We start from the raw sequence: 13,391 nt of genomic DNA, 5'->3' as shown, positions 1-13,391 counted from the left end.
CGCGATGGCGATGTTTAAACGATATATCGTTCAGGCCTACAACATACTGTACGAGGGTAAGAGAACACTAACTGGAAAACCAACACAGACACATTTCACAATGTTAGCAATAAAATCCCAATGCGAAAAATTCAGTCACAAAGATTTCATTGGCACATTTGCAAGTGCTGTGATTGGCCCGGTCAAAGATAAAACAAAACAACAAAATCAACAACACCAAAACCAATTGAAACATGACAGTGAGGGGGAAAAGAAACGGAGCCTTCTCTAGGAGGGCAATTGGCTATCAGTTATTATGGTGGATCTAAAGTACGGGTCAGGCAACCTTCAACACTCAAAGAGCCATTTCGACCCAGATTCCGCAGAAAAGCCACCATGGGGGCCGGATGCACGCACATATTGACTTTTAAAATGATTACGTCACCTCGACTGTATATATGAAATAATAGAGATGTATTGGAAGCATTTTCGATCACATTTCTAGTAAATATATAAATACATATTCTGTCGTGCATATTTCAATTATCAAAGGAGTTTAGCCTCCTTTTTGTAAGCAGAGTAAGTGCTCACTTTTTACACACTTTTATTCACAGAACACTCACACAGCTCATGAATTCACCAACTATGTAAAGCAGGGCTGCCCAAACTATTCCACATGGGACTGCAGTGTGTGCTGGATTTCCTTCTAACTAAACAGGACTACACCTTTGCGCCAGTCTGGTGTCTTACAAGTGTAATCAGGTCTGTGCTCGATTGGGAGAAACAAAAACCAGGACTCACAGCGGCCTTTGAGAACCAGTTTGGGCACCCCTAATCATACGCAGAGTTTAAGGGGGGGGGGCCTGGTGGCCAAAAAGTGTCATTGCATGTAATTGACTTTCCTATTTATGATTTTAAAATTTTAAAAGAGTTTTCCGGTAAAATATTGTCAATATAAGTTGCAAAGCAATAAAACAAACAACAAAAATGACAAATTAACAGAAAAAGAAATTTTTATAATTGGTCAAAATTATTTTTTGAACAAATCATGTGACTAGCACTGTAGACGGCCATTTGCTTTGCTTAGCCAAAACCACCCGAGGACGAAGAGGCAAGATGGATGTACGGAATTTTTTTCAAACCTAAGCTTTCAAAAGCGACAACAACTACTGAGCAAGTAGAAAATGTGGACCATGAAACACCAGAGAGCACCGCCAAAATGGTGAGCGGAGTTTCAATTTGCCCCACTAAAGATGCTAATTGTACAACACAGCCACCACCGATGTCTTACCAATGTAGTTACCCCCGTCAAAAATTGTATCCCCTGGCCGCAGGAGCGCGCACACACACACACACATTAGTTATGCATTATGTCGACTTAAACAATTAATTGAAGCCAGACAAGAACCACAGGAGAAAACTCCATAAATGATTTGAATTACAGTAATAACAGTCATAGGTCATCCTTCGAGTAAAACAGTAAAACATTGCCTTTTTTTACGTTCAGTACGTATGTTACGCTATACGATAAAAAAAAAAAAAAAAAAAAAGGGCCATGTTTTATAACCTCGTAGATAACTACATCACCAAAACACGAAAATCCGACAAATCAGAGCAGCACAGTGACTCCACCCAGGGGATACAATTTTTGACAGAGGTAACTACATTGGCTCAACACTGGGGGGCGTACCATCTTAAGTGGATGACGATCTTAGCGAAAACTATAGCTACTGTATATAGTATAGAATCTATTACCTTTGACCATAGAGTCTCCCTTGAGCTGCCTACAAAAGGAAAGTTCAACTTCTTTGTTAACTCCCTCAAGCGCCAGAATAAATTTTACCCAAATATTGATTTATTTAATTTCAAAAGTGAGCCGAATAAGAGGGATCAAAGGGTCATGCTGCTCCAGAGCCACGGGTCTTAATGAAACATGTAACAGTTTCTTTTCAACATTGTCTGCTGTATATGACGGGAATAAATATAATGATAAAATCATCCCTTTCTGTGTCAAGTTAAATATGATTTTTGTGTCAGGATGTTCATGATAACTCAAGCTTGGTTTTCAAATGCCTTCATCTGGTCGTGCCCCTCCTTTCTCCTACATAAGCAAGCTCATCAACAGGGCTCCCTTTTATCTTTCAAGCAAACAGGTGGCTAAGATTGTTGCATATAATGGAGGAGGTTTTTTAGGCTCCATGTGTTTTCGATTTGGAATGTTGCATTTGCTTGCATGGACACTCAGGTTTGGGAGGAACGCTGTAGATATTTCGGGTGACGCCTGCCTGCGCCACTGCCTGAAAACACCTCCACCCACTCCTGCTCAGCTGTTTCATGTAATTCCAGAGTAAGCAGCTACGTGCCACATTGACGTTATACTGTGTCAGGGCCACAATAGAACAAAATGGGATCATTTATGTGATCAATCACAAATGATCAATCGGCAACTTTAGGGAAAATTTGAGAGAACGGTACTCCGAAACGAGACATTCCCTTCTCACTGTGACATCTGAGCCGAGAGCAATATGTCAATATGCCAGAGCTGACTCTCACTCAGAGGTTTGTGATGTGAACAACTCCTGACTTGTAACAAACAAGTATAGAGCATCAAGGGACTTCTCACTGTTTGTCGGCTGTTCTTGTCCGTTTACTCTCTTGAAGTAAAATGTCAGGCTGTATGCCCATAGCTGGCATTACGTGCCATTCAGAATGTTCTCCAAACATTTGCTCACATGCTTTGGGTGGGTCAGGAAACATCTGACAACGTACAGCTCCTAAGGGAAGGACTATCAGCAGTTATCGTGGTGTATATTGACTCTTGTCTCGCAAAAAGGCTGCACCGCACATGCCAAACAATGACAGAAGCATTGACCCTAGGCTCTATTTCCGACAAATGTTTTAAGAGCGTGCCGGGTAGAAGCATCCAACGAGAACCAATGTTATGTGTATGTTTGAGAGGGTTCCGAGCCCTGGTAAGTGATGAAATAGTTTATCAGTGAAGCACATAAAAACAACCATCCGGTAGACCACTCTCTCAATTATCTTATCACTAAGATAAAGAGATGGCTCCAATTGTAATTAGCTGTCAACTGTGAGAGAAAACAAAGATAAAGTGGAGTCATGCTTGTAGCAATTGTCTGGGAATACAATCTCAAATGCTAGTGTTGAATTATGCCTAACCATGCTCTTCCCAACTTCTTGAATCAAACCATCTTAAATATTGCACAGCAAAATGAAAACCAAATCAGTTGATATGTAGAGGTGTTTCCAATAGTCAAAGTCAAAATAGTGCACTTAACTTTTGCGTTTTGGTCATAACAAGGGATGTCCCCGATCCGATCCCATGATCGGAAATCAGGCATTATCACGTCATTTTTAGAAGATCAGAATCGGTTTAAAAAGATCAGGTTCTAAAATAAAAAATAGGGACTGCAAAGCAACAAAATAATCAAGACTTACAAGGACATCGTCAAAAGAAACCAACAAAAAAAATGGTTTTGTACTTCGCAACATTACAACACCTCTGGAAAATGCGGAAGTGAAAATAAATGCTATGCTAGCTGTCATGGGGCGCTAACATTAAAATTAGAAGTCAACCGATATGGGATTTTCAAATGCTAATGCTGATACCGATATCTAAAACATTTTCAGCCAATTGCCGATATCCACAGCTGATTTTGTAAGTCTATATTGAAACTTTTTTTAAAGCACGTAGATTATAAAGGCATTTTTTAAAAAATTGCTTCAACAACTTCAAATTTACAATGATGACCTGAGACTTAAATGAATAATTCAGCCTAATGCTACCAAACCAACGAATGCAGCACTTTTTATTATTATACACTCAGCAAGAACAGTACATTATTTTCAAATAATCAAACCCAGCAGGACGTCACGACGAGATGTATACATGTGAGAGTTTAAGAGGATGCTCGCCATGCTAAAGTTAATGCTTACGTGAATGCTATGCTACTACAAGTTACATTTAGAGTGAAAGGATCACTCAATAAACACTTTACAAGGCTACTGCAGCATTGCATATTCTCTCAAGCAAGATAAAAAAAAATCTTACAATTTTTACAAAACAGGCAAGCCTGAAGCTTCCTGTAGCAGCCTGCCTTCAAGCTGCTGCGGGGTCCTTCCAGGGTCCTATCATCAGTCAGCGGCGGCCACAGTTGCTCACACAGATGTCTGATCAAAATACTTTTAATATCGGCTTATTTTTTTCATTTGTTAATCGGCCAATTTTTTAAGTGCATATATCGGCCCGATCTATCGGTTGACCTTTAATTAAAATAGCAAAGTGCAAGCATGATCATGTCTGAAGTATATAAATATTTTACATTTGGACATGTTTTTTTTCTTCCACTCAATAAATTATCGAGGTATCGGATTGGTACTCGACATAGGCAGATCCTCAAAATCAGGTGATTCGGGTTTGACCAAAAATATGTGATCATGACAACCCTCGTAAATACTAATCCACTTTAAGCATCTTTACAGGTCCCACATATTTGTTTCACTACTTGGCAAGGATAGTTCCAGCCGATATGTTTCTTTTGAATAACGGCAATGGAACAGCTCAAATGAAGCCAACAATGTAAAATGTCAATGCATTCCATTAGGTCAGATTGGAAAGTCTGCACTTAAAATAACAATGGCTTGTGTCTTCGGCTCCGCTGACAGATGACTAGGATGATATTTGCAGCTATGTTCAGTCACGTTGACTTTAGCCGTTACTTGGAATAGCTGATGTTATATGGCCATTAAGAAGATGGCAGCCCATAGAATATGATCGCGAATTACATAGTACAGGGTGACCCAAAAAAAAGTTTACACTCAGTTGACGGCTTGTTTAAAAGCCATTGAAACATATCTAAATAGGTTGTCATGCTTAAGTGATTCATTAAGGTCACTCAATGCAGCTGGTAATCTCTCGTCTCTACAATTCCTGTGCTTCTGCTGAAAATGAAGAAAACTTTAGCTGTACCTGAATTGCTGCGTGCCGGTCTGACACGTACTGAGATTGCCGCAAATCTGAGAATATCCAGATGTGCAGTCTACAAAGTTAAAAAGAAGCTGACAGATACTGCAACAGCCTCACGAAAACCTGGGTCTGGAAGTGCCCGATCTGTGCGGACCAAAAAGTTGTTTGACAAGGTGATATGTGGCCACCCAGAGTCCAGATCTCAATCCCCTGGATTATAACATATGGGCAACTGTGGAGGACAGTGCCTGTAAGAAGCCACAAACTTCTGTGGCAGCCTTGGAGAGGTCCATTGTTAGATCTTGGGAAAAGATGAGACCTGTCAAGCGTTCCGCAGGCGCCTGGAGGCTGTTGTGACACTTAAGGCAGGACACATTGAAAAATAGAGTGTACTGTACATGTTCTTTACAATAATGTATAATACGTGATTAAATTCTAATTCTAAGCTGAATAAACATGGCATTTAAATTGTATTATGGCAGTGTAAACTTTTTTGGGTCACCCTGTACAAGTAAAAAGCACTTTGAAAAGTTCAACAATTTTAACAAACCAATATAGAACAAACTTGTGTGGCCTTAAAGGATCAGATGAGGTTTTGATGAAGTGCACCCCAGCAGAAAAAATATTGTTTAAGAAAAACAGAATTTTTGATAGAAAAAAAATGAAAATAATAATATTTCACAGAAGTAGGCAAAATAGCCTTTTTCAGACATTTTCAAATGCCAGGACTATTTTAGCCAATCAAATGTGAGTATCGTCTCATCATGCATTGGCTAACCACTGTGCTATGCGCCGTCAATGGCCTACCCGCGGCTTCTTCTGGGTCTCACACAGAGAAAGAAGCGAGACAGAGACATATTGCAAAGGTACAGAAATAAGTGTGTTTTCTAAGTTACTTTTTACCTATTTCGAATGTATCAGCGTTTATGTGTGTGTCACACAATAAGTGTCAATTTATGTGGATAATCATAATATCTCTTATCATAGTTGTATGAAATTCATTATTTGCATATCTAGATTCTTTGTGCAATCAAAGAAATTTTTTTCACACATCTGCCCCTTTAAGAAAAAGCAAGCAAAGCAAATTTGAAGCAGCTTGGCTCCAAAAATAAACGTATTTCAATTAGTCGTATTATCATGGCCTATCAGTGCCTATTAGTATTTCACAACACAGCCTTTAGCCAGCTTCAATCGAGCCAGATTTATGCTGATTCTAAAGACGCAAGCATTGCTGGCTCAGAGCCAGTCGACCACATGGCTAAGCCTCTGTCCGAGCAAGACAAAAGAAATTCTTAAATCTTCACCAGCTCACTGCTCCCTCTGAAAATGTCAATTGTGCTCCTGCCATGCCGTGTCACAGATTTACTTGGGGGAAACACGATTAAAAGTACTGACTAACAACCCATAGTCTAAAATGGTAAGAAAAGTATACTGTAAATAGTATTTAGGGTAGAAAAACAAAACTTTAAAAGGGTGCACTGGAATTAGGATTAAACCATTTATACACGTGAACGATCTCTGGAGGTTCTCATGTCTGTACTTGGCTATTTTAGTCATACTCATGCCTCTGAACCTGCGTCCAAGGGTAAGGAAGAGATACAATTCGTTTCAAAGCATATTGGTGGTGCTTGAAACGGAAACTAGGCAAATTGTTTTATTTAAAACTGTTACAATAATCACATGTGGTCATTGTTTTGTAGAAGGTACATTGCTGTTAGGGCCGCAACTCACGACTATTTTTTTATATAATTGATTAATCGGACGATTAATTAAACGATTAATCGGATAAATGTCAGTTTTTTCAATTACCTTCACAATTTAACTTGAAGTTGTTTTAGGCATGCTGTAACAAAAACAACTTAGATATTTGTATTTCCTTTCAAAATAATGTTTTATTACAACTTCCTGACTTAACTGTAGTCTACAACCGTATTGATTTAAGTACATAAAACTTATTTTTAAATAAACGTTCTGAGAATGAAACAAAACTAATTTCTCAGAACACAAATCAGATCAAAGTTATATAAATTGTGTCAATGAATCATTTATTTTCTATAAACAAACTAAACAACAAAATCTAATAAGGAGGAGGCAGTCTGTAATGAATCAGTTTTCTTTATCAAGCAGTTGTTCACAACTACAATCCAATTTCAAAGCACAATCTCTTGTATGACAATTAACAGTTTGAATGGGAGTTTGTGTTGAAAGGAGACTCTAAACTGGGTTTATCTGTGTTTTTGTTTTTGTTTTTTTAATAAAAAGAAATGAGACAACTTTACTATCTAACAATAACTCAACTGCTAATATGCTTCTCCAAAACACAATACAAATGGACACGTAAGACACTGATTAGCATATTTGCAAACTAGCTTAGCGCTTCATGCGAAGTAGTAAGTAGAACAAGTAGAACAAGTATTTGATACACTGCCAATGGGTTTTCCCATTGACAGTGTATCAAATACTTGTTCTCCCCACTGTATCAACAAAGAATACAAACAATACAATTTGCTTCATTTACTCGCCTCCGACAGAGGCACACTGGATCTAACAACATAAAAGAATCTAACTCTCGACACTTTGTAGTATTGATTCAGCAACCCAACCTGAGTGTAGCAGTGAACTCTCTCTCTCTCTTGCTCTAATCACTGGCACGTGCGTGCAGCCTCACATTACACACAAACAAGGACCCAAACAGAACTGCTCATAGCTGCGGGCTATAATCGATTACCAAATTTGATGGCAACAAATTTATTAATTTATTTTAATCAATTAGTTGTTGCAGCCTTAATTGTTGTGCATTCTAAAACAGAAGAACTCGATTGAATTTATTAAATCAATACCCAAGTCCTCTATTTCTCGTCTGCAACTTGTTCAAAATGCTTCTGCTCCATTTTTAACTGGTACACCTAAACATGAACATATTACCCCCGTGCTATTATCGCTCCACTGGCTTCCAATCCATTTTAGAATTCATTTAAAACTTTAACTGTTTGTTTTGAATTCTATTAATGGCCGAGCTCCTCCTTATTTATTGGAGATTTTAACCCTCCGTAACTCTGGCAGGGCTCTTCCATCGACTTCATAATGTATTGACAGGTCAGATCGGTCATACACTGTGCCTCGCATTCAAGTAGGGGGCCACCCACATCAAGCGGAGCTATTCACAAACACACGCACACAGTGATCTAATGCTGGATTTCTGTTGAAAAAGTACGAAAGCTGTACCGCATACAAACAGGAAGGATTGTCTCGGGAGTGATTTGTTCGAGGATTCAAGGTATTGTAATTATTATATTTTTCGTACCATGCATGCATTATTAAATGTTGTGAAAAAAATCAATTGGAGAAATTAGCCGCTACCGCATTGGCATAATAGTTCGCAATATTTATGTAAAATAAATGCTAACTGCACGTTTTTTTGTTGTTGCTTTTAACCAAGAATCGAGACTGTTTTACGTCCATATCTATAAAGAATTCGGGGATTTAAGCATTTATTCACAAGAATTTTCACTGGAAAAGCTCAGTTTACATCCGGCGGCCGCTAGCAACATTCACTAACAGACTAGCATCTTACCTCGACATATTTACGTAAAATAAATGCTAACCGCACGTTTTTGGTTTTTTTTTGCCTTTAGGCAAGAATCGAGACTGTTCTACGTCCATATCAATAAAGAATTTGGGGATTTAAGCATTTATTCACAATTAGTTCCAACGAAAAAAGCTCTGTCTGTCTTTTCACCTGAAAAGCACTGTTTACATCAGGCGGCCGCTAGCTACATTCAGTAACAGACAAGCCTCGTACTTCGACATATTTTCGTGAAATACATGCTAACTACACGTTTTTGTTTTATTTTTTTTGCTTTCAACCAAGAATTGAGACAGTTTTACGTCCATAACTATAAAGAATTCAGGGATTTAAGCATTTATTCACAATTAGTTCCAACGAAAAAAGCTCTGTCTGTGATTCCACTCAGCTTTGATGGCCTAGCCAACAATTCAGGCCCACTATTTATCAGCCCTGTGTCCCGTCAATACATTATGAAGTCTATAGCTTTTTGTTCTACCGGCCAGCTTCTTCTGCAAGTTCCTAGGTCGAGATTAAGGGGCAGTTTACATGGCGACTATGACACCAAGAAGCAATGACTGTGTTGCGGAATTGCCCTGCCTTTATATGGTGTCGGCGAAGACGGAAGGCAAGGACGCAAACCTTGGAATCCTACCTCCAAAGTTGAAGGATTCGATTGCGTGGGCTTGCTCTGCATCCATATCAATGGCAAGCTCCCGCGCCGATAAAGTCAGCACTCGCACACGTCACATTGGGCGTGCGCAGTGGTGCTACTAAACATTAAAAACAGCAAATGGCGGAATGTCGGCTTTAATTTACTGTTTTAATAATATTTTTAATTTAAATATGTTGAATGTTTCCATTTTTGCGCATTTTGGAGCAAAAGAAAAATGCCATTGCTTGGAGTGGGGGGCATGTTGTCTTCCGGGCTGAGGAGGTTGTTGGGGTCAAAGTTCATCATTTGCTGTCGCCTTGTAAATCTGCACTGCCCCCTAAGGCCTGGCATGAATCCTACATCGTTTTGAAGCAGATGTGCGACATTGGTCGAATGGAAATGGAACCATATGCTGTAGATGCAAACTTGACATTTTTCGTCTTCTCGGAGAGTCACCATGTAAACAGCCCCTTAAACAGCGGGAGACCGATCTGTTGCAGTTGCTGCCCCAGGTTGCGGAATAGCCTACCCCGTGAAATCAGCACCATTACGAATCTAGGCCTTTTTAAAGACACTTTTTTAGACTTGCTTTTTCCCCAGACTAGGGTAGCCTGGTTTTATTTCTTAAAGGAATCCTCTGACTTAAATACATGTAGGCTCTAATAAACCACAATTGTTCTCTTGTACTAAAATATGTTGTTAGAAACACATAAAATGTTAAATCAATGGCAATATTTTATAATATTTTGTCCATATTTTGACCGTTAGTTGGCGCCATGGTTTGCGGGCTCGCAGTGATGACGTAATTGGTATCTTTCCAAATGTGTAGCATGTTCAACAATTGCTTATCTTTCCAAATGTGTAGCATGTTCAAAAATTGCTTATTGCTGCCTAAACTCGCGAAGTAAAATGCCATGATGTGCTGCTTTTGGATGCAATTTCCAGTCAAATGGAAACAAGGGGAGTTAAGTGAGTGGTCAAGGTGGAATTATTATTTTTAGTGAATAAATGTGCATAAGTGGAAGCTTCTCCCCCTTTTTGGTCCCTGTATGCACGTATCCTACCCACCACGCGTTACAACTGGCGCCCGAACATTTTTCCTGGATCCTCAGTCAAATAAGGGATCCATCTATTTTCTGGATCCGACGGTCCCATCGCGTCTGCAATAATGGTTTTGGATCTGTCCTTTTTTTTTTTTTATATTCGTCGGTCCCACAGCAGCCTTTCGGATCAGTCTATTTTGTGGAATCGACGGCCTGATCGCGGGTGCGATATTGCCATGAGATCGGTCTAATTTCTGGATCTTCGAGTGAGTAAAAAACGTGGATTTGGATTACTATTGCTATCTTTTTTGTTGACAATTCTTCGTGGGAGTTTTCTCCAAATCAAACTAAATGATTAAAGCACTATGGCACGCTACAGTGACTCTGACGTGGACCTTACAACAATGTTGGTTCGTCAGGGAATGCGTGTTTTCGTACTGCTGAGCTCCCGAGTGAAGAGTGGTCAAGGTGGAAATATTATTTTTTGTGAATAAATGTGCATAAGTGGAAGCTTCTCCCCTTTCTGGTACTTTTATACACATATCCTAGCTACCCTGCGTTACAATGCACAAGACCTGGTTTACACAAGGTATGCTCTTTGGCCTGTACTGTATGTAAAGCACACGACAGCTCTGGATGCTAACAATCTACATAATTATGTTGGGATAAGTTTGAAACGCAATATGCTTACCTTGAATATCTGCTAAAAAAAAAACGGAGTTCCCGAATCCCAACAGCATGCACTCTTGCTCCCAACCGGAGTTCCCAACAGGACTCTCTCGCATCACCAGTTTTGCCCAACTTTTGTCTTATCAGGTATTTGCTGCACGCATTTTTCCCTGAAGCTCGTCTTGTGAATGACCGACAGTGCTGTCCTGCTCTTCACTTTTCAGATCTGGTTCAAATAGGAAGGGTAGAAGTGACGACATGTTGGGAAAGCTAACGAGTGACGCGCTGGAATTTCGCCAACGGGACCAGTGACGTCACGCACTGCGACGTAACAAGAATGGCGACCTATCACTTAAAATAATTTTACAAACTTTATTAAAACAAAAACATTAAGAGGGGTTTTAATATCAAATTATTATAACTCATACTAACATTTATCTATTGAGAATTATTTGTCTGAAAAATAGAGGATCGCTTTAAGGGTTTACGTGTTTTCGGATTTCATCCGTTTTACTGTTTTATTTGCTGTTATTGACTTTTATCGCGATGCGTTATTTTTCCCCTTTAATGTCATAGTATACTACTTTCCTGACTTTTATATATCATGGACCATGTTTGTCTTTGTTGTAAAGCACTTTGAGGACCTTTAGGGTTTTCGTAAAGGGCTAAAGAATTTGATTGATTGATTAAAAATAGACTCAAAAAAAAAAAAAGGGTGCCTTTTTCCAGACACCTCAGCAACAAGTTGCTCATGTAACAATGAGTCATCTAAGCCATGAGCCTATCGAGACTTTCTTGGCTATGATTTCTTCCATGATGGTCGATGATCTTATGTTGTGCAATGGCTGTTACTGAAGGCGAAAGACATCCAATCCATGTCTATCGACGTATATAGCAGCTCATGTTAATAAGGGATACTTTATGAATTTAGTTCTCGTCTCCACACGTGTGTGCTCATCACTTAAATCAGTGCTCGCCTCCACAGGTGTTTGCTCATCACTTCAAGCCTTATTCGGATAAAAATGGTGTTAACAGAGCCTGCTTTGCTTGCTCGTTCGCTACCGGTGCGCTTTGAAAGAGTTCTTGCAGTAAAAAAGGGGCAGAAATGGGGGCAGAGGACACTGGCCTGACTCCTCCCGCGGACCAGGCTGCTTTATTCAGCCGGCAGGAAAAACCGTTATCTCGCATCAGTACTTCGAACATCCCCACAGCCACGCTAAATAGTTAACAGTCATGTTTAATTCACAAGCACCGAGGCGTCTTTACAACTTAAAAGACAAACTTTTTCAAAAAAGTAAGCACGGCAAAACATAATAGCGTGCTCACAAAACCCGATGACAGCGATGCGAACGCGGATTTACGTCAATACGGCAAAACAAAGCTGCTTAGAACTACTCGACCCCGCTTTCTTGGTATTCTAATAGTAAATTACAACCATATCTTTCCTGTATTTGTAAGATAATTGTAAAAAACATAGGTCTGTCTTTTAAAACCAGTCAGTCTGCTTAGTTTGAGTGTGCGTGGGTGCGTGTTTAACGGACCTCACTTCTAAAATGTCCACCGCTGATTCACGACCAAACAGAAATAGAAGTAAACTCTACTTAACTGACGTGCTCCTCGGTGGAAAAATGGAACAAATGTGAGCCTTCTGTATTGATTTTTGTACTTACAGTGAGTTGAGAGGAGAGTCAGAAGGCAAGCCAGACGTGCTCTCGCCATCTTGGAGTCGATGCAATGCTTACTCTGACCGGCAGTACATGCGCAAAGTAGCCTAAACAGATTTGGCATGGGATTGACTACATAGAGAGAGAGAAAGAGAGAGAGAGGTGGGAGGCTGGGGGCGGGATTCTATTAGGTATCCATGGCTACCGAAAGCATCCGTCAAGTTGTCGTGATTTATTGTTGATACAGCGTTGGAGGCTTTTGTTTTGGTTTACTACTGTGGCCTTGTGCTGAGGTTGAGGCATGAGGTTGAACTGGAGAGTAAGCAGATCCAAGTGGAAAAAAGGCGACTGGAAGAACTCAGGACATGACTGCCCCCGACGCAGGCCAGTTACTGTTAGTCATCCAAAGAGACATAACTCAGCGGAATGTAAACGCAAGTCAGACAATACAGTAAGTCAAATTACACAAATACAGTACAGTATAATAACCAAATGTTTTCATATCAAGGCCGTAGATTTGGTCTCAATAAGGCCATAGGTTTGGTCTCAACATTGGTAGGGACGATATGGCATAACCTGCATGTTCACTTTTTGCTAGGGACGGGACTTTCTTAATGATCAATGCAAAATAAATCTGTATTGACCTATACTAACTTTTATGTGTTCTGGTTCAGCCTACACCGTTCAATTCAAACGTTTGTTTTCAAAAATTACAAAAGAAACATTTTAAAAACTTCAGGACAAATGTCCGTATTTTACGAGCAAATTTAATTGCATTATTTGAACATAAATTATATTAACATACACAATAAATACAAGCTTGTTAATA

The 13,391-nt window shown here is 39.5% G+C and overlaps 1 protein-coding gene across 2 annotated transcripts in view; it reads right to left on the bottom strand.

The window, feature by feature from the left end:
- The window catches only part of LOC130906102 (junctional adhesion molecule 3B-like), a 121,801-nt gene extending 109,108 nt beyond the window's left edge, over positions 1-12,693 (bottom strand). Inside the window, exon 1 of one of the 2 annotated variants that reach the window (XM_057820039.1) lies at positions 12,569-12,693. In XM_057820039.1, coding sequence (XP_057676022.1) covers positions 12,569-12,686 — 118 coding nt within the window. In that variant the 5' untranslated portion in view covers positions 12,687-12,693. Of the gene's footprint in view, positions 1-10,920; positions 12,501-12,568 lie in introns of those variants that run through there. The other variant, XM_057820040.1, reaches the window with a different exon arrangement.
- Positions 12,694-13,391: the final 698 nt, after the last annotated feature.

The sequence above is a fragment of the Corythoichthys intestinalis genome, chromosome 18, assembly GCF_030265065.1.
Source record: "Corythoichthys intestinalis isolate RoL2023-P3 chromosome 18, ASM3026506v1, whole genome shotgun sequence".
Taxonomy (NCBI): Eukaryota; Metazoa; Chordata; class Actinopteri; order Syngnathiformes; family Syngnathidae; genus Corythoichthys; species Corythoichthys intestinalis.
The sequence above is the reverse complement of the archived record's forward strand: the minus strand, read 5'-3'. Positions and strand labels throughout refer to the sequence as shown.